This window comes from Eptesicus fuscus, chromosome 2, assembly GCF_027574615.1.
Source record: "Eptesicus fuscus isolate TK198812 chromosome 2, DD_ASM_mEF_20220401, whole genome shotgun sequence".
NCBI classification, from domain to species: domain Eukaryota; kingdom Metazoa; phylum Chordata; class Mammalia; order Chiroptera; family Vespertilionidae; genus Eptesicus; species Eptesicus fuscus.
In genome coordinates, this window is record NC_072474.1 from 66,409,394 (window position 1) to 66,430,856 (window position 21,463).

The 21,463-nt window shown below is 36.2% G+C and overlaps 1 protein-coding gene across 3 annotated transcripts in view; it reads left to right on the forward strand.

Annotated features, from left to right (window-relative positions):
- Positions 1-20,266, forward strand: part of ANTXR2 (ANTXR cell adhesion molecule 2) — a 139,810-nt gene extending 119,544 nt beyond the window's left edge. For 2 of the 3 annotated variants that reach the window (XM_008143639.3, XM_054727964.1), the window contains one exon: positions 18,345-20,266. In XM_008143639.3, the coding sequence (XP_008141861.1) occupies positions 18,345-18,383 (39 nt within the window). In that variant the 3' untranslated portion in view covers positions 18,384-20,266. The remainder of the gene's footprint in view (positions 1-18,344) is intronic. The other variant, XR_008558468.1, reaches the window with a different exon arrangement.
- The last annotated feature ends 1,197 nt before the right edge of the window (positions 20,267-21,463 follow it).

Consider the following 21,463-nt stretch of genomic DNA (forward strand, 5'->3'; position numbering starts at 1 on the left):
ATGTTGAGGTATTATCCCTCTATTCCTACTTTTCTGAGGATTTTTATCAAGAATAAATGTTGGATTTTGCCAAATGCTTTTTCTGCATCAATTGATATGACTATGTGATTTTTATCTCTCAATTTGTTTACGTGATGTATCAAGTTTATTGACTTGTGGATATTTTACTATCCTTGCATCCCTGGGATAAATCCCACTTGGTCATGGTGTATGATCTTTCTGATGTACTGCTGGATCCGATTTGCTAGAATTTTGTTAAGTATTTTGGCATCTATGTTCATGAGGGATATTGGCCTGTAATTCTCTTTCATTGTGTTGTCTTTATCTGGTTTTGGGATTAGGGTAATGCTGGCTTCATAGAAAGAGCTTGGAGGTGTGCCTTCCTCTTGAATTTTTTGGAATAGTCTGAGGAGGATAGGTTTTAGTTCTTTGAATGTTTAGTGATAGCATAGTGTTTTCAAAGCTCATCCATAATGTAGCATGCATCAAAACTGTTTTTTTAAGCTTGAATAATATTGTTATGTGTCTATACCACATTTGTTTATCTATTCTTCTGCCCATGGACATTTGGGTTGTTTCCACTTTTTGGCTATTGCAAATAATGCTACTCTCAACATGGATTTAAAGTGTCTTTTTGAGTCCCTGCTTTCAATAATTTGGGTATACTATACCCAAAGTGGAATTGCTGGATCATGTGAAATGCTATGTTTAATTTTTTGAAAAACCACTGTACTGTCTTCCACAGTTGCTGCACCATTTTATAATTCTCCCAGGAATGCATGAGGATTCTAGTTTCTCCAAAACTTTTTATTTGCTGTTTAATTATTTATCAAATTTTTGATACTAGCTAACATAATGGAAGTGAAGTGGGATGGGGACAGGTTTTTTAGCATGTACTTTTCTACATTTTTTTTCCATTTGTAAACAGATAGTATGCATTACAACTTAGGCATGTTGCTTGACATAAGAATAGAAAGATAAAATATTTATATGATAAATTATGGTAACCTCATAGCAGCCTTCTAATATAAGAACTATAGTTGGACTTCTTAGTTCATTAAAAATATCTAAAATGTGTTATATTCAGCTATCTCCACACTTGGTGAAATTGACTTATTTTAAAAATAAGTTACTTTAAAACATGAAGGTCTTTACAGAGCTTTATAAATTCTCAGCTTTTATTCTAAACTTAAAATCAAATGTCTTTGTTTGCTTCAATGTGGAAACCATGTCTTCTTTCCAGCCACATAAGCTAACACAACTTTCTAGGTGGGATGTTGACCTGTGGTTTGTAAAATGCGAAGGTTAGAACTAGACCCTTTTGAAATAAAGTTAAACATATTTCCTATCTCACTGAAAACATGGTATAATAAACTGTTTTTTTATAGACATGATTGGTATTGCTGTGTTAGGTAAGTTTAATATTCAATGAAATTATATCAGAAACATACATAAAACAAACAAATCTTTATGGATGATTACTTGTGAAAGAAATTAGATTCAAACTCTCATTCAAAAATATTGTTTTCTTCAACATATAGTAATCATGAGTAATTCAGCTGACCCTTGGCATTCTTGAAAGTTTTCCAAAGCCATTATTTTTGAGTTAATTTTATTATACAATCTTTCGAAGGCAAAGAACACAGTTAAGTGGATAGATGGATGTTGTTACCCTATCAGTAACTGCTAATTAATTTATTCCCTGGCTGCTTTATAAAGGTGTTATTTTTAATATTGCTCAATGAGAAACGACCCCAAGTCATACAAAGTGAAGGACTCTTTTGATATAATCCTTTTAAAATCTGGGAATAAATATTTTTAAAATCTGAACAATGAGATATCAACTGTGGCAACTTGAAGTCCTGAAGGTTAGTATGATTACAACAAAGAGATTCTGTTTCTGTTAGTTCTGAGTCTCAAGAGATTTGAGTCTGAATTATTCAAAATTACTATAAAGTAGCTTTTGAACCAATATTTGTGCCTGGAACTCAGATTTGCTTTGTCTTATTTTCATATGTTCTGTTTTAAACATATGTTAAGTTGTATATTTAAGGCTAAAAGTACCGAAAAGCCCACATTAAAATATCTTTTCTTCATTATCAAAGACTTCAATGCCATCATCATTTGGAAAAAAGAAACACTGAATATAACATGTCTGTAAAACAGACTTTTAATAGCACCAAATAGATTGAACATCTGGCTTTCTCTTCACAAGGTGCACTGAGGTCAGAAAAGACTGAATAAAAATGCTGATATGATTGTCCAGGTTTGGGGTTTGCCAGTAGAAGAATATTTTATTCATTTAGTCTACTCTAATTCCACATACAGGTGTTGATGTTGATGAAAAAATACAATGATACCTATTTAGAATGACCAATCATTGATACTGAATCTAAAACGTTGCTGCTGCTGTTGGATTTTTCTGAGGGATGCCATTCAAACACCACGGTACCCTGTCACCTCACATAAGCCTTTCTGGCTGCTGGGTTATGGTACGACAGGTCCGCACAGCTTTTATTGTGGCATTGTACCCAGGCCTGGCTATGAGCACTTCTCTTTTGTTTCCGTCAAAGAGATATTTTCAGGCAATGAGGTTTTGAAATGGAATTTTTGTTGTCATTTTAAAAAACAAGTGTACCAAAAGCTGCATTACTGCAGTTTTAAAGAAAGCAAGCTTTATGAACATTAGATTTTTTGCAATTGAAAAAGGCAGTTTCTTATCTTTTCATTTCTTGTTCCTGACTCTGAAGAATGTTCTGGAATTAATAATTCATCTAATAATCTCTCACCAAAAGAAGAACAACAATGCATTGCAGATTAAAGACCTTTTCATTAATTTAAAAAAAATATGTATTAAGAGAAATTGATTTATCAAGTTATATTTTATTCTTTTAAAGAACATTTTCATTCTTTTTAAGCCTCAATTTTTACTTGTTGATAAAGAGTCCAGACTTAGTATCAACTAAATCTTAAACTTTCACACTTGTCATTAAGTGCCATCAATCTTGAGAGCATTTAAAGAACATGTGTTTTGGTAAAGCTGCATGAATTATGCTATATTGTTTTCAAATTTAATGATGCTATTAATGAACAAAAGTAGAATGATTCCTCCTTGATGCATAACTTGGTCTCTGGAATTTTATTGACATACATAGAATAGCAAGCGTTATGCCACTTGTGTGAAGAAAGAATATATTTTTTAAATATATTTTATAGATTTTTTACAGAGAGGAAGGGAGAGGGATAGAGAGTTAGAAACATCTATGAGAGATAAACATCGATCAGCTGCCTCCTGCACACCTCCCACTCGGGATGTGCCCGCAACCAAGGTACATGCCCTTGACCGGAATCGAACCTGGGACCTTCCAGTCTGCAGGCCGACGCTCTATCCACTGAGCCAAACCGGTTAGAGCTGAAGAAAGAATATTGATTTCTTTGACAGGGAATAGCAGAAGCAACAAGGAAAATAAACACCCACGGAATCAATTAATTGGGCACTGATGTAATGTTTCACTACTGCATGATATGTTTACCTGTGGTTAGGTTGCTCATACTGATCACTTCCTGCTTGTCAAAACGTGTTGTATTTAGATATAAGAAGCATAATGGACTTAGACTATATGCTTTTATCTCTACTCTGAATGTTGGTGGTTTCAAGCACAAAACAGACTTCATTTCGAACCATCTGCTCTCTATTTAAAATTGACATCAAGTTCAGTTCCTCTCTGCTGCCTGCTTGTTTCCCAGCTTAGAACACTTCTATCCTGCAGGTCAGCCGTTACCTATTATGCCTAGCCATTGAACCAACATATAAGAAATGACACATCTAGGAGTGCTTGAATATTCATATCACAAAATAAACCAGGAAGACTTTTTTGCCCATGGAATGATTGCCACTATAGCTGAACTACAGGTCAGTTAGTAAAAACTAAAGTATAGTTTCCTGCTTTTGTGTTTGTAAGTTTGGACAAGTGAACCATTTATTTTATTTTATAGCTTACTAATCATTGTGTTATTGGATTGAACTATCAATATTTATATAAATATCAATATAAATATCAGTTATATGTTTCAGAGCTATATTAGCTGCATGAGTAAAATTCAATGTTTCAAATTCAGTAGTTATTAATTTGGCGAATGTTTTCAAGCACTTGAACTGTAGAGTGAGCACTGCATTTGCAGTGGTAGTGAAAACAACATCATGGAGATTATAGTCTAGGACAGAAGACAGAGTTTGAACAGATGCTTAGATATCTTTGTTAAAAAATTGGATGAGTTGTTATAATGCTGAACAAACTTTATTATCTAGAGTCTGGTTATATTTTTAAAGTAGAATATTAAGTTTGTTATATTTTTGGTTTAGAAAATCATTTTGTCTTTGACAAAGACAATCAAAATGTGTTTTTCTAAGCTAACTGAAAGATGGACTCTTTATATCCATGTCTATCATTTTATCTATCTATCTATCTATCTATCTATCTATCTATCTATCTATCATCTATCTATCTATCTATCTATCTATCTATCATCACCTATCGATCTATAAATAATCTATTTTGCACTAATACCAGACCCAATACTTGACTTGCAGATAGACAATTCCAGTTTCTGGTTATGGGATTTATGCTGAATAATTACATATAGACAATCAAATGAAGATTAAGTAACCAAAGGCAATAACTTTTTGTTATATGACTCTTAAATGTGCATGTCTTTAGTATTTTTGAGTTCTATGGACCAAAAAGCAAACTATCCTTTGTACATAGAAGTAACTTAGTACACACGAGTAAGTAATTAGTATTCCGAGACACTCACAATCATGTTTGTTTACTTATTTGAATGTATCTATATGCTAGTACAGGTATAAATGTTTACACTTTGAGTTTATTCTTTCCATTGGGGGAGATTAATTATATTTCTAGAGATGATTTAGTATTTTCACAGTTGTTTTAAGAACCTTGTTAGTTTATATGTTTTTTTTAGATAAGAATGCCTGTATTGATTTCAGGACAAAATTAATGCATGTTTAGTTTCTTTTCAAACAGTGAGCAAGGGATTCCCATTAAATGCCATTGTATGCTCACTGATCAGTGAAATAACCTCTGGGTTACAGTGGCATCTATCCTTGCAATATAAATACCTGTGGTTAAGTATTAGACTTGTATTTGCACATAAAAGCAGGGTTATCTGGGAATTTAGCCATCTGACAAATGACCCATATTTCTATGGATACTTTTCAGTAGAGACAGATAATGAAAATCTGTATGAAGTATAGAGTGAATTCATCAACACATTTTTATTAATAACACATAGTTATTAATTTTTTGACTGAGACAACATATACTATTTTGGGGTCCTTAAAGTGAGGGTTTAATTCTTAGAAACTTAGCTATGGATAAATCATTTCATCCTTAGGTTTATATATATTAGGAAAATCTCTCAATAAATATTTTTCAGTGCTAATGATATAGAAGTTTTCAGGATTTCTCCTTAAATGTACCAAAAGCAGTTTGTTAAGACCAATTATCTCAATGCCTAATTTTCTAGAGGGAAATACATGAATTGCCTAAAAAATGTTTGCTCTATGGTGTTAATACTTGAGGTTAAAGTTTTAAGCCTAGAAAGTATCTAGTGAAAAAATTAGTGTTTTCAAGCAGCATTCTTTCATACCGAGTAAATTAATTTATTCTATTTTCCACTTGATTAAACAGTAGTAATGTAATAAGCCTTTCATTTGGATTTTTCTAACATTTTCCTAAATGCATAATTTAAATAGGGATTGAGTTTTCAATTAGCCATTATTTGACCTAATGGTTGGAGTTTGGGTTCTTTATTCTGATATTTTCTGGGAGTGTGTGTGCGCACATGTGTGTGAGACACACACACGTGCACACACACACACACAAATCTATCCTATCTAATAAAAGAGTATTATGCAAATTGACCATCACTCCAAGACACAAGATGGCTGCCCCCAGGTGGTCAAAGATGGCTGCCCTCGTGTGGACACAAGATGGCCACCACAAGATGGCCTGCAGGGGAGGGCAATTAGGGGTGACAAGGCCAGCAGGGGAGGGCAGTTAGGGCAGACCAGGCCAGCAAGGGAGGGCAGTTGGGGGGTACCCAGGACTGCAGGGGAGGGCAGTTGGGGGGGACCAGGCCTGCAGGGGAGGGCAGTAGGGGGGTCCAGGCCTGCAGTGGAGGACTATTGGGGGGGGGGACCCATGTCTGCAGGGTAGGACAGTTGGGGGCAAACAGGCCTGCAGGGTATGGCAGTTGGGGGCGACCAGGCCTGCAGGGGAGGGCAGTTGTGGGCAATCAGGCCAGCAGGAGGGCAGTTAGGGGTGACCGGGTCAGCAGAGGAGGGCAGTTGGGGGAGACCAGACCAGCAGGGGACCAGGAGTGGCTTCGCCTGGTATGGTCGCAGCTGCAGGCACCTGGGACCACTGGCAGCTTCGCCTGGGCCCAACTTTGTCAGGAAGGACATCCAGAAGGTCGTCCAGAAGATGCCCAGTCTAATTATCATATTACCCTTTTATTAGTATAGACTACAGGCCCGATGCTTGACATTCATGCAAGAGTAGGCCTTCCTTCCCCCAGCTGTCGGCACTGGCTTCTCTCTGGCACCCGAGATCTGGGCTTCCCTCCCACCGCCGGCAGGCACCCAGACCCGGTCTGGCTTCCCTCTGGCTGCTGGCAGGCACCCGGGACCCCGACTGGCTTCATTCTGGCTGCTGGCAGGCACCGGGGACCTGGGCTGGCTTCCCTCCAGGCCCGGCTTCATCCGGAATGATGTCCAGAAAGACTTGCGGTCGAATTAGCATATTACCCTTTTATCATTATAGATAGATATTTTACTTTTACATATTTTATGAATTCAATAATATAATATTACCATTTTAAAAAATTCTTTATTGTTTAAAGTATTAAATGAGTCTCCTTTTTCTCCATTGACCTCTCCCTGGCCGCTCCCACCCCCCAGCACATACCCTCATCCCCCTACTGTCTGTGTCCATTGGTTATGCTCATATGCATGCACACAAGTCCTTTGGTTGATCTCTTATCCCCTCATAGGTTGGATAGTCTGTTCGATGCTTCTCTGTCTCTGGTTCTATTTTTGTTCATCAGTTTATGTTGTTCATTATATTCCACAAATGAGTGAGATCATGTGATATTTATCTTCCTCTGACTGGCTTATTTTGCTTAGCATAATGCTCTCCAGTTTCATCCATGCTGTTGCATATGGTAAGAATTCCAGTTTTTTTTTTTGTTGTTGTTGTTGTTTTTTTACAGCAGCACAGTATTTCATTGTGTAGATGTGCCACAGTTTTCTAATCCACTCATCTGCTGGTAGGCACTTAAGCTGTTTCCAAATCTTAGCTATGGTAAATTGTGCTGCTATGATCATAGGGATGCATATATCCTTTCTGATTGGTGTTTCTGTTTTCTTGGGATATATTCCTAGAAATGGGATTAGTGGGTCAAATGGAAGTTCCATTTTTAGTTTTTTGAGGAAACTCCATACTGTTCTCCACAGTGGCTGCACCAGTCTGCATTCCCATTAGCAGTGCAAGAAGGTTCCTTTTTCTCTGAATCCTAGCCAGCACTTGTCGTTTGTTGATTTGTTGATGATAGCCATTCTGACAGGTGTGAGTTGGTACCTCATTGTCATTTTGATTTGCATCTCCCAGATGATTAGTGACTTTGAGCATGTTTTCATATGTTTCTTGTCCTTACTTATGTCCTCTTTTGAAAATTGTCTATTTAGGTCCTTTGCCCATTTTTTTATTGGATTGTTTACCTTCCTTTTGTTAAGTTGTATGAGTTTCCTGTAAGTTTTGGAGATTACAGCAAGCAGGGCTGGTGCTGTCAGTGGGTGGGAGCGGCGGCTGATGCCCATATCGCCCCTCAGGAGCAGGGGGAGGTGGAAAAGCCCTTAGGGGCGATCAGGGCTGGTAGCTGCCACTCGCACTCGCTGATGGCGCTGAGCAATCAGGACCAGCACTGGGTGCTGACAGCAGGTGCAAGTGGTGGCTCTAGTACCAGCAGCAGGTTCAAGCAGGGCCAACATCGGCAGCAGGTGCAAGTGCCGGGCGGGACTTTGGTGCACGGGAGCAAAGAATTTTCAGGAACCACCAGAGGCTTGCCCTGATGACAGCGACTGGCACCCCGCCTTGGTCTGGTGTACCTGCTCACCTGCTCCACCATCCCGCTGTAGCCGAAGCCAGCCATGTTCCACGCGCCCCCCCTGGTGGTCAGCAAACCTCATAGCGACAGGTTGTTTGGTTGTTCCACCATTCGGTCTATTTGCATATTAGCCTTTTATTAAATAGGATAGAAATATCGGTTGACTTCCATTGCAATTTAACATTTTAGAGAGTTCCATTTTCTTGCATTTTTCATTGTTTCTGACAAAAAGTTGGCTGTCATGCTTATGAATGTTTTCTCTGTATACAGATAGTCCCCAGTTTACAGTGGTTCAATTAACGATTTTTTGACTTTGTGGTGATGCAAAAGCCATATGCATTCAGTAGAAACTGTACTTTGAATTTTTCTCTTTTGCTGGGCTAGTGATATGCAGCACAAAACTCTGTCATGATTCTAGGGAGTGGCAGTGAGCAGCAGCTCCTAGTCAGCTACATCATCATAAGGGTAAACCACTGACACTTTACAGTGTATTTATTGTTTCAGAGAATTTTGCCTAACTGTAGGCTAATGTGAGTGTTCTAAACATATTTAATATAGGCTATGCTAAGCTATGATGTTCAATAGTTAGGTATATTAAATGTATTTTTCACTTATGATATTTACAACTTACAATGGGTTTATTGGAACATAACTCCACTATAAATTGGGGGTATGGTGATGAAGGATAGAGAGGTATGCTTTTATGATAGTCTTTGGTTTTCATATGTTTTATTTTATGGTGTCCAAAAAAATGTATACATGTATTTTGAAAAATTATAAAAGCAGTGTTTGTTAAAATACATTTCATTTTCAAAATGAGCCATCAGCTGTTAAAGTCTGTATACATTTTGGGGGGACACCATGTATATATAATCTGATATATGGTTTTCTATGTATTTATTCTGCTTGAGAATCACTAACTTTTTTGATCTGTGTGTTTATAACTTTTATCATTCTGGGAAGTTCTGAGTGATTATTTTTTCAATTTTTCTTCTGCTCCATTCTTTCTCTTCTCCTTCTGGGACATCAATTACTCATATGAAAGACTATTATATATTGTTCCACAAATCTCAGATTCTCTTTAGTCATTTTTTCTTTTTGTTTTTCAATTTGAATAGTTTCTATTCTCCTACCTTCAAGTTTAATGATTTTTTTGTCCTGCTATATCCAGTCTAATTTGTCAGGCAAACTCAGTATTTCCCTTCACGACATCTACTGAATATCTATATGGTGTGTGGTCTCCACTGTAAAATGGGACATTTATATATTGGACTTCCACTAGAAAAGAGTATATGGGATTTATACTTCAGCTCAAAATCTTGCAATTTTATTTCTAGCAGAGGTTGGCACAATTTCTCTCATATTACATAAAATAGTATATACATAAATCTCTTTATACCTCACATACACTGATAGGACTCTCATATATGTTATATTATGTATAGGAGTGGGACAGATGATAGTATGTGTTCTCTCTTCGGCTGCCACATGAAATCGCCACTCAAAGAGCCTGTTGTGTCCTCGAGTCAGCATCCCTCCCTGTCCCTGATATTCAGGTTTTTCTGGACCTCTTAAATTATCTTGTATGTGTTTCTGTGTATGCCTGTGCTTTGTATACAGTTTTAAATTTGAATCACTATTTACTGCTGTACAAAACATGAAGGTTTAGTAAACTCTTTTTGAGGTGAGAATATAAATAAATCATCTATGTTTGAAAAGTCTAAACTAAAGTGCAGTTGTATGCTTCAGCTTGTCCATGGATATTTATGAGGTGAGTATGATACTATAAAGGTTCTGGCAGTGAAATATATCCTGCACAGATAGCTAGTAAAGGAGCTTGCAAGTGTTAATGCCAGCAGAATTTTAATGCTCAAGAGATGGGAAACTCGACACTTGCTCTGGTTAATGCTACTCTTACTGGCTACAGTGAAAAGGAATGGGTGAAATCAGCTTTTTATAGATACTGTGATAGAACTGGAGTCTATAATATGTCATTTTCTAGTATTGTCTTGTTTTCTTCTTTTGGTTTAGTTAACTACAGAGCAGTAACATAGACTCAGACAGTTTTATTTCGGGCATCAACTTCTAATCCTACTTACTATGATACCCAAGAGAGGTTATTGCCGACAACAGTTTCTAAAGAAATAGCAATAAATTTCTTATTCTAATAGAAACTTGCTATTGCCTGAAAATCAGTTAAGTGAAATTAAAGCTGACATATTCTCATTGTGAATTTAGCCTTTGTTATGACCAAAGTTTTGTTTGTGATTTACCTTTGGTACATTCTGTTTCTTCCTATACTGAGGGAAAGTGGGGAATGGAGTAAAGCTTCCACACAGAGCTCTGCTTCGAGATGAACTGGAATTGATACATGTCTAGTTTATAAAGAATAGTAGGGTGCTTATTTTTATCCTAGCAGCTAAAGAAAATGAAGTTCAGCATTCAATCTTCAGATCTAAGGGATTTATTTTTATAAAAGAACTTTGGGGATTTTAAGAATAGTATAGTTTCAACATGGTTTCATGTATAAACTTCAAGTTTATATTTTCTATGTTAAGTTAGCATCTATGTTAACTGAAGTTCATTTTTATCATCATTTGAAATCAGCTATCTGCAAAGTACTTTATTGAGTCCTACCACAATTAGAAAAGGAAACAGAGAAGGGAAATAGACATGATCTGATCTTTTTGTTTGAAGTAGAGGCTGAGGCAATATATTTGTTGGAGGGTTTTAGAGGTTTTGATGAATTTGGAGTTTTTATGATTAAGAAAATTAAGAATTAAGGAAGACATATATATCGGTTTACATTTACTTATACCTAGTCTACTTCTAAAGAAGTACTGAGAAAAATACACAATAAAACTTCAGAATAAAAACAGAGAAGTAATCATGGGCCAAAGTGAATATAGAGCTACACCAGAAAATATACACGGAAGGTAGCCGTTGCTTTTAGAACATCATGTAAATATGAGCTTTTTGAAAGCAAATGCACAAAGAGAAAGACTGAGTTATATTGTTGCCATTATATAATAAAAGGGAAGCTCTGAACTCTAAGAATTCATCCCTGAATATCAGCCTCCTCAATAACAATTTTTCAAAATGCAAAATTCCATGAAGAGAATGCTGTAATGTTGTCATAAACCTAGGAAGACATTTCTAAAAAGAAGTAAAGAAATCAAGTCTAGGTAAACAGATTACTGGTGATCTGGCTTACCATAGGCATGAATATCCTGAATAATAGTTATCAAACTACATTTTTAGTGCAAACAAAAACAAATCTTATACCAAATTGCAATCTTAACCCTTTGCACTCGCTTGCTTTTTTCTCAATTCCTTTATTCTACTCGGGATTTAATTTTTTAAATACCCCAGATTTTACAAAGCGCGGCAGTAGAATAAAAAACTGGAGTTTCTTTTCATACAAACTTATTTATTTGGATTTTTTTATATTTCAAATTATTGATACATTCAAAGAGTATAAAAAGAGCTGCTACCGATGCTAACCGTGTTGAGTCACACTCAACATCCGAGTGCAAAAGGTTAAAGGGTAGGTGAGGGTGTAGCTCCTTGGATCAAATTAAGATTGAGAGGCTTGCAGTGTGCCCACTGGCTCCCTCCTTGCATGCCACTCCAGCCATATGTCCCTGAGGCACCATGGGGAGCCCACGGGACTTTGTGGACTGCCATATAAACAAAACACTGAACTAGAGAAACAGGCTGAGATTTCACTTAGAACTTCCTTCTCAAAGATAGTTTGCCAATTGATCTGGAGAGAAAAGATTCCAAAGTTATTACTGATAAGTGAATGAAGTATAAATATTTGTAGTTGTTAATTAAATAGAGAAATATATGCCCTAGATGCTGGGCATTGAGCTATGAGAACATTGAGCGCTGAAAAAGTGTGACATAATTGGTAGTTGGTGGTGATTTCTGGTAATGTTCAAGTTCCTAAGCTGGCTTTTAAAAACACAGATGTCCAGCCCGAACGTCGTGGCTCAGTGGTTGAACGTCAGGGCACATGCCAGGTTGCGGGATCGATTCCCAGTGTGGGGTGTGCAGGAGGCAGCTAATCGGTGATTCTCTCTCATCATTGATGTTTCTATCTCTCCCTCTCCCTCTCTAAAATAAATAAAAATGAAAAATAAAAATAAATAAAAACATATAGATGTCTAGAAAGGATTCATTTTCCTGAATAAATTTACTCTTTGAAAACTGTTTTTAAACCATCAAATACATGAATGTACAGAAAAGGTATAAAGTATAATGTAAGAAACCATATACAATGCCACTACTCATAGCATGTTGGTGTACTGTCCATTAGTTGTCTTTTATTCTTTACACATATATTGCATAATCACAGTTATGTATATATACATACAACTTGACATGTTTTTTACTTACCATTTCCATACATCTTTAATTTTCTGTTTTAATGGCTATAAAATATTTACTTAGATAGACTAATCATAATTTAACTATTTTCTGATTGCTAGACAGAAATAAATATAAATGGACTGATTACATTTTTTGTTATAATTAAAAATCTTATGGTAACTTTAAAAAATCTTTGTATAGGTATTTTATTGGCCTGAATCCCAACATGAAATCACTTAGGCAAGGAATATAAGTTTTAAAAACTATTACTATATACACTGCTTACCATATAGTTTTTACCTATTTATGCTTTCACTAGCAATACATGAAAGTTCTTTTCTTGCCATAGAATTAGGTAATGTGATCAATATAAGATTACGTAAGATGGTATACTTTAAAAAAGAGAGGCAGTTTTAAACCATATTTTTATTAGATAAAATGTTGTCATACCAAGATCATAAAACAGTGATATCAATTTGTAATATATAAATGCATTTCTAACATGTTACAAAAATTTTATTTTAAGTTGGTAAACATGCCCATAGTAATCTTGTTTACAGTTAAGTTACCTAAGTGATTATTTAATGTACTGAGAATATAAACTGTAACCAAGTCAGTCAATATCTAAATTATCAGCTTTTAAATTAACTTTCCTTAAATTTGTTTGGCTATAATCTAAAGTCAGTAGTTAAATTCTATTTGTTCTGCCTAAACCTTAATTTCTTTAAATATTAAGAAGTTTTACTCGTAATCTCTTATGTCATGTAAAAGGAATAAATTTAATAATTATTTCATTGCATCCAAGGTATGTTGTATTCCCAAGGCAAAAGAATGGTATACTTTCATAGTTCATTTTTTAAAATGTAATCCTCAGATACTAATGTAATTCGATTTTATATTGACTATATGTTGTTATTGTTGAAGTTTATGACCTAATGACTTATAAAGCAATATAGTAAACTCAAATTGGTTGTATTGATTACCTAATTGAAAAAATTGGGCAAAAGTATGGATGTTGCCTAAAACCTCATAAAAACAGTATATCTGATTTATCCATCATTTAGATGCATGATTTTATGTCAAAATCAATAAAATTTAGAAAAAATATTGAATTAAAAATTCAAAAAATAAAGTTAACTTCATGTTATTTTTTCATTTAATATTTTTAATTTATAGTATAATATTACATTATATTATTCTGTAAATACTTATGCCACTTGAGTTCAAATTTTTAAAATTATTTTGTAAAATATAACAAGCATTTATATTACACATTTGTTTAACTCTTGATAGCAGAAATCTTGTGTTCATCTATTAGCATAGCCTCTAGTTATAATTATAAATACATATCTCTATGTGTAGTTCTATATATTTAGTTTATATTAAATAGACTTCAATTAAGCAATTTAATTAACTTTAAAAATATTTTCAGCGTTTCTTCTATTCATCATTAAAGTGAAATAGTCTCAGAAAAATGAGCACTAGTAACTAATACTATTCTGTATTCTGTACTATTCTTTAATGAGTTGTATGTTCTACCTATTTTATACTGCTTTGCGTGTTACCCTGATAACATACCTTTATTATGTAGGCATTACAAGCATAAGATATGAAGTCTTTTAAACCTTGTCATATCCCATTTCCTATAAATGAAAACTGCTCTGCAGTGTTCTGGCATAGACTGCTTGCCATATTATCAGTGGCAGCCCAAACATTCATGACCTTGAACATAATTAGCATTATCACGATGTGTTTTGTAAGATAGCATTGAATAGTCTTTGAAGGGCCACAGACACCTGATCATAGTCACTTACAACCAGTGTGTATTACCTTGATTTAAGAAAATTCCAGGAAATTGATGTTAGCTGCTAGGCTGAAATTATTCCCTGGGAGTGAGATGTCTGAAAGAATACTGAATAAAACTTTCCTTCTGGCCAATAGCTTTATTTTTCTTGATTATGCCTTTTCTATCATCTCTTTACTGCTACTCTCTTCTGTTTCTCCATATTTTCTTCTCTCCTTTTCCACCATTGTATTCTTCTCTTTTGTAATTCTCTTTTTCTCTCTCAAATTCATACTTATTCTGTATTTGCATTTTTGAGGTCTGGCTTCTCCCCCAGTGGAGGTTTAGTCATTTAGTATTCATTCCTTTATACATTCATCATGCATTTGTTTCTAAGTGATTACTTATTACAAGTCTGCTCCATGTTAGACACTTTGCAGAAGCAATTAGAGGGAAGATGGATAATAAGTTCCTATTTCTTTACTGAGAGTATACTATATGCCAGGCACTGCTCTAAGTGCTTTATATATATTAACAGATTTAATCCTTATAACAGTCCTAAGAATAGGTCCAATTTATTATTATTATTTTTAAAATATTTTTATTGATTTCAGAGAGGAAGGGAGAGGGATAGATAGAAACATCAATGATGAGAGAGAATCATTGATTGGCTGCCTCCTGCACGCCCCCTACTGGGGGGATCGAGCCTGCAACCCAGACATATGCCCTTGGCCGGAATCGAACCTGGGAGCCTTTAGTCCACAGGCTAAAGCTCTATCCACTGAGCCAAACCAACTAGGGCTAGGTCCAGTTTTTAATCATCATTTTACTTATGAAGAAACAACCACACGGTAGGTAAATGTTGCCCATGGTCACACAGTTAATGAGTGTCAGAGTGGTATGATGAGGTTTGGCTGCAGAGGACATGCAATGGGACCTTTGGGGAAATGAGTCCCATGACTGGGAGAACTAGGCAGTGCTTAACAGAACTCCTCCAAGTTTCCAACTATTCAGTTTGTGTAAAATGAAAGTACACCCAGACATTATCAGCTCTTGATAAAAGTGAAACACTCTAAGTCCATGATGAGGAGGGGAGAAGACATTGGGTTGTTTTTGTTAATCCTATCTAATATAAGGGTAATATGCAAATTAACCATCACTCCATCACAAAGATGGTGGTGCCCATAGCCACAAGATGGCGGCGCCCAGTCCTCTCAGCCCCACCAGAGTCCCCCAGTCCCTGGTGGGGGGAGGGCGGCCGCTGAGAGTGGGCAGTGTGAGCGGCCTGGCGGAATGTTTGCTTCGTCGCCGCAGCCGAGGATGGGCCTCTGGGCTGTGGAGAGCCTCTGGGCAGCAGGTGCGGAGCGGCCAGGCCCCACAGAGAACTACTGGTGCACGTATTCATGCACAGGGCTACTAGTAGGTGTATAAAACACAAAGGTGTATACAGCATTTAGGAGGGGTTTTGATGTACTTGAATCAATAGACATTTGGCAGCTGTTAATCAATACTTAATGCCAAACTTTGGAAGAATTGAAGTAAGGACCTCAGGGTCAAAATCAATAGGGTTTTCTTCACTCGCACTTCTGTGCCTTTAATTAAACCACAGAATTTAGGTCTGGAATGTTTTAGGTGTTGAAGTTATTTTGAAAATTCAGGTGAACTATCAGTCTCACTTTTTAATCTATCCAATTGTTTAAAGTAAATGAATTAGGGTCACCAAGATTAATCTGGGATGAGAACAGAAGTGGTCAGAACAACTGTAAGCTTAGAAAGTGGTAGTAATAGTAGTGCTAATGCACTGTATTTATTTATTTTTAATATATTTTCATGTCAGAGAGGAATGAAGAGGGAGGGAGATAGAGACATCAGTGATGAGAGAGAGTCATTGATCAGCTGCCTTCTGCACGCCCCACACTGGGGATCGAGCCGGTAACCTGGGCATGTGTCTCGGCAAGCAATCGAACCATGACTTCCTGGTTCATAGGTTGATGCTCAACCACTAAGCCATGCAGGCTGGGCTAATGCATTGTATTTAATAAGCATGTGTTACTTTTCAATTTTTCACTTCTGTATCTGAGGTAGGTGGGGAAGATACAAGTAAACCAGGTTCCATATGAAAAAAAAAAAAGAAGTGGTCAGAACAGAAGTGGCCAGCCTTATATCTACAGCTAGTTAATTAGCAATGAAACTCAAGTAAAAGTAGAGATTCATGATATCTTCTTTTCCAAATAATGCAGGAGAGAGAAACTAACTTGTTTGGTTCATAAATACACAAGAAAAATGTCATTAATTCACATCATTACCATTTAATATTATTTCTCATTTGTTTGATTCTGGAAAATTGCCAGAAGGTAATATTTTTAATGTTCATCCCTGTTGTAATTGCATAGTCATTGCATACATTGTTGTGGCTTAGAAAAACTGCTTTATTGCTTTGATCAAATATTCATTTATTACGTCATGTTCCTACCTATCTCCCTTGAAAGAAAAGTTTAGAAACAGATATATCATGAAGATAATAACTTTAATGATTTCTTGGCATTTGGTGTCATTATTAGGAAATCTGCAGAAGAGTATATAATTCACATAATACTTGTTTTACAGATCTTGTTTGAAGATTCTAGATAACACAGAAATACAGTCTGAGTGCACAGTCTATGACCATTGGATTTACCAACACATTTTGACTTCATTCTAAAGTGCTTGTCTTTATGCTTTTCTCCCACTTTCTTTTGCACACATATTATTTGTAGAAAGTAGTAATAAAATTGACAATTACAGTAACAGGTTGCTTCCAAAAACATTTAGAATTAGATAATTTGATGACTGTTTTCCTTTTAATCAAAAAGCTAATGGAAAGAAGTTTGCTTTTATGCTTTGGGCTATTTCATTCATTTCTGAAATTCCCAAATTTATTGAGTAGTCATTTTTTGAAAGGAAAATGGACTAAAATCCTGGTCTTATGTTCCAAGTTTTCTTCTCCAACACTTGTTGTTTCTGTTGAATATCATAAATGAATGTATTGTTCAAATTTAGAGGGAATAAAGGTGTTCTAATATCTGAAATTAGAAAGCAGGTATTATGAAAAATAGAAAAATCTCGACAGGGTGATAATGTTGACCATAAAGTAGAAAGCAGTATGCTAGTTTTTGAGGAATCTGTACATGATTTATGTAATACAGTGAATGAGCAGTGTCATACCAAACAGAGGGAAGGTGGTGGGACCCTTTATCACTAATTGGAAACTTGGTTTTCAAATGAATTTTAGATTATTTACAATTACATATGAAACTATGTGTCTCCACAGCCATCATGTGAATTGCTAAGGAATCAGAATGGCAAAGTCTCTTTGGAAATGTGCAATACAAATAAACAGTCACCATTTGGAAAGCACACATAATGGTGGTGTGCATTGTGGGCACTGGTCAACAAAAATAGACAAGATCACTAATAAATCTCTTGCAAAAGCCTTTTATAAAAGAGAAGGAAAAAAAAAGAGAGAATAACAAAGAGATGGCATTTCCTTCCTTTCTCCCAGACTCCTTATCTTCAATCTCTTACTACTTAAATGCGCTCCTCATGTATACATTTTAGAAGCACTAACTTTATATCAGTTTTAGAAGCACCATATTGCATAAAGGAATACTTTCATCTGAATTCATTATAGAAAGAAACATACAAAGTTGTGGCTTTGATATTCTTATAGCTAGGATAGTAACACTATACTTTAAATAGCAATAAAATATTTCTCTTTTCCATAGAATTTTTCCACTCTAATTTTACCATACCATTGTGTAGGTGAAGTCACTGTGGAAAATATCTCAATGAGCCATCATGCTTTGACTCAAGGAAAAAAAAAAATTATGGTTTCCTGTGTTATCGTAACATTGACCTTACCTTAGGTGATTGTTTATTATATTATGGTAGGAAAAATAGGCATTCTTATGCTTTCTTATAATTGCTTTAATATTTCAATAAGGATTTGTTTCTCTTCTAGGGCCGGTGCATAAACTTCTCCCGAGTTTCGTCTCAGTAAAAAGAAAGAAAGACCAAGAAGGTATGAAGATGGTACATCTCCACACTGCTGATTTCCAACCAAATGAAAAACAATAAGTGCATCTTAGAAGTTTTTGGAAGAGCAGCTTTATTCCTCTCAGTCGGGAAATGTTTTCTCTGCCTTCTGCTTTGCTTGCACCAGACATTTTCAAACACTTGTTCTGCCATCCACCTGGGAGTTGATGAAACCCAGTGGTAACTCATGATTCATGGCATTGAAAATGAAAAGAACTATTAACCTACATGCCATGACTTACACAAAAGTTTGCATGAATGTGTAGAAAAGGAAAACAATAATAAAAAAAAAAAAAACAGCATGAAGATGATATCAAAACGGAGACCACAAAACTACTGGCTGTGATGGATCTTTAATGAAGAAAGGAGTGTTGAACATGGTAACATGTCTCTCGTGTTTTCACATGGCAAGACTGTGTATCCACAGGCAGGGGATGAGATTTCCCGCCAGGCTCAGCAAATAAAGGAGTCTATTGCCTTAAAGCTCTGTCAGATCACAAAATCCTTCTACGTCCCCTACCACAATGTGCCTATGGGAAGCTTCTGCCTGGAAAATCTTGTCATTCTAACACTGAAAAGTGCACACGCATGACAAAATGTAGACAGTATGCCCCCGGGTATTGGTAGCAAGCAAGATTTTGCCCTATAGTTTTTCAAGACACCTTTCTTTCATTATGCTCTCGGGAAAGAAGACAATTAATAGAGCATTATTACACAGGAAGACAGACTCTACCCAGAGGTCTTGAGTGGAGTGTGAGGGACTCATGATTTGAGAACTTGCCCTTGTGATTGGTAGACTCACCCCTCTTTCTGTGTTTAGGGTTTAGTAGTGCGTAAAGCATCAATATCTGTAAACATACCAAGGAGTTTTGTTTGCTTTTAATTTAATGGAAGCAGTAACCACAAAGCTTCCGCTCAGGGTTTTTTCTTTCTCCAAGTCTCCAAGGGCTCCTCAGCGTCACAAGCCAGCAACTCTCTTTGCATGAAAATTTCAAAGTTTAATTAATATAATTAAAGGCAACAGCAAGCAGCAGCCTGTGAAGATTTTGCTCATCTTTTTTATGCCTTTTGACATTGAATGACCTATTACTGTATGCACATTACTTGGATTTTGAGGGGCACTTTATCTTGGACGTGATTCAGTAGAGAAGAAAAGACCTCCCTCCACTCACCAATTTGAAAATTAAATGTTCAGGAGGATCGGCCACCACAAAACATGGAAAATGTATGGATTAGAATTTTTTAGAAAAACCACCATCGTGTCATGTCGACGATGCCAAATTATGTTAGCGTGAGCGGAAACACGGTGGGGGAGGAAGAAGGCAGCAGCTGAAGAGAAAAGCTCAAATGATCTAGTCACTTTCGATACTGTATTTCAGATGCGAAATGGATATTCGACGCGAAACCTGACAAAGTGCGCCCGCTTTGATGTGAACTGGTATAGACAATGACCAGTGGCTGGGTCAGTGGGATGTCTCTCTGCGAGCACAAAGGCTTATCAAATGACACTAAAAATAAGTTCAACAACCATCACGTTGGAAGGGAGAAGGCGAACATTTCATGTTTGGCGGGCATGTGAGTGCACAAGATGGAAAGAGCGATCTGGAGCAACCCAGTATAATTACCCCCATTGTGCTCTTCATGGCAATTTCAAAGGACGGGAGTGATTCTGTGGGTTGGTATCCAGATTTGTGGCGCTGCTCCGAGAAGCCTGACTCACACACGCAAATATATGTTTGTACATGTATATCTTCTAGCTTGAATCTTTTGCTCAAGTTTATTTATGTCACTGGCTGGCTGGATCCAACGTCATGTGTCTACATATTCATAAATAAAATTTTACCTGTGCCTCTGCTACCGTTTTCTTTAAGCCTACATAAACTCAAGCCTTGTTTGGTTGAATATATATCATTGTCCTGGTTAGTTTCGGGGGCAGAATTATATTGCGTCCCCAAATGTCCCCTGTGTTCACAAGTGATCCCGTTGGCAGTAATTATCCATGTGTGCAAGTATGACTTGGAAGCCAGATATACACCCAATGAGTTCTTGTAGACCTTTGTTCTACATTTGCATCTGGGACAGGGCTTATCCCTATTTTCTTTACATTGGCACTTCGTTTCTCATCAGAGCACATTCCTAAATGGCATTTATGAGTATCAAGGATGCTTAGAAGCTAAGGCTTTTGCTTTGGTAGTGACTTTGAATTTCTCTAGTATCATATGGCATTTGCTACATGAGCACTGTAAGTAGACCGATGCCTTTACATGGCAAAGTAGCTTTCGGTGGATTGTCATGCAAATGAGTTTGCAGTTCTAATACCACTATGGAGAAGTCTCAGTGATGACAGAGAGGCATTGGTCTATATGTACTCTAAAAAAGTACTGTTCATAATGTTTAAAGACAGATGAATTTCATTGCACTGAAAGATATACGTCAGCTTTATGTTACGACTTGCTCTAATCAGGCTAAGTAGCAAATGAGAGGACTTTGCTTTAATGAGTACTGTTTTCTCACTACATTGAAAACCTTTAGACCTTTCAACCAGGAAAATAAAAGGGTAACAAAGAGCCATTTCCATACGTTTAATAACATTTTATATTTTATGTAGAGAAAAAGTTCCAGTTTAATTTTTTTTTTTGAACTTAAGTTCAGTCAAGATTTCTTTTCTGTGAATAAATGAGTAAGCCTTTAGCCATAATCCATTTGTGTTGCATAAGGTTGCAAAAACAATTAGGTGGGAAATGACTCCTAACTTATGTGTCTACTCTGCCTGGAAAGAAAGTTTTGAAGGCATCTATATATATTTCATAACAATGTCTGTTCTTTATGGATTTGATCCATAAATATTTATCTATCTGAAAACTTTGATACTTGGAATGTTTTCCTTAAAGCATTTGGTGCTCCAAGAAAAGACATTTGGTGCTAAGAGTTGCATCACTGATGCCTTCCCCCAAGTTACTTCTATTTTAACATTTTGTATTTCCTTCCCAATGAGATGCAGAGTAAAATGTGAGACCCGCCATCAACTGGGAGCAGCATCTGTCA